Consider the following 956-nt stretch of genomic DNA (forward strand, 5'->3'; position numbering starts at 1 on the left):
GGTGGCATCACTCCCATGGTGTCCCTCCTCCCCATCAGCACCACCATCATCACCACCCCTGGTGGCACCGCTCCTCCCCACCTCACCATTCCCTTCCCAACCTCCCGTGGCCACCTCGGGAGCTCCACCTTCCACCGGGCCGGGGCTGAGGAGCAGCTGAGGACCAACCCCAGCCCCAAACCTGGTGGAGAAGCTCCAGTCCCCCCCCAGTGGGGCCGTGATGGGGATGTCCCCGTCTCACCGAGACCATCCTCCCCTCGGAGGGCATGAAGGCCGGGCGGTTGCTGAGCCGCAGCTTGGTCTGGAGCGTGTTGAAGTTGATCTCGAGCTGACACTTCTCCTGCACCTTGGGGGGCTTGTGGACACGGCGGTAATCCCGGAAGTCCTCCAGCTTCTGCTGCATCTCCTGGATGGTCTTCTGAGGGCTCCGGTCCTCCAGCCAGGGGATGGTGCGCTTGATCCACTCCAGGAGCTGCGGGAAGGAGCGGGAGGCGGTGGGAAGGGGGGAGGCACGTGGGGATGGAAGAGGTCGTGGAAGAGGGGGGGACACCTTACATCTGAGGCCAACTTCTCGTAGTCCTCCATGAGGTGCTCGTTCTCCTGGTTGACGGCCAGGACCTTGCAGATGCGGTTCGCTGCTGTCTCGGCCTGGGAGGAGGAGGAGGATGGAGCAGGGGGAGGGATGGAGGCTCCATCCCTGCTCCCGACCCGGAGCCGGCCCCGCTCCCCGGGGACGAGGGAGCTCAACCAGAGCTTTGTCCTCTTGGGGCCTTCAGCCAGGGCTAAAGGGACAACCCTTGGGTGATGCTGGGCCAGGAAGGGAGGTCCAGGAGGAAGGAGGAGGAGAAAGGAGGAGGAAGGAGGAGGAAGGAGAAAGGAGGAGGAATGAAGAAGAAGGAAGAAGAAAGGAGGTGGAGGGAGGAGGAGGAAGGAGAAAGGAGGAGGAGGGCGGAGGA

General features: G+C 63.9%; 1 protein-coding gene across 1 annotated transcript in view; it reads right to left on the reverse strand.

The window, feature by feature from the left end:
• Positions 1 to 181: 181 nt before the first annotated feature.
• The window catches only part of LOC104411444 (alpha-actinin-4-like), a gene marked incomplete at both ends in the record, with an annotated part of 4,740 nt that continues 3,965 nt past the window's right edge, over positions 182 to 956 (reverse strand). The window contains 2 exons of the mRNA XM_010021862.1: positions 182 to 472; positions 556 to 648. Coding sequence (XP_010020164.1) covers positions 182 to 472; positions 556 to 648 — 384 coding nt within the window. The remainder of the gene's footprint in view (positions 473 to 555; positions 649 to 956) is intronic.

Source organism: Nestor notabilis, unplaced genomic scaffold, assembly GCF_000696875.1.
Source record: "Nestor notabilis isolate BGI_N333 unplaced genomic scaffold, ASM69687v1 scaffold13079, whole genome shotgun sequence".
Classification (NCBI taxonomy): domain Eukaryota; kingdom Metazoa; phylum Chordata; class Aves; order Psittaciformes; family Psittacidae; genus Nestor; species Nestor notabilis.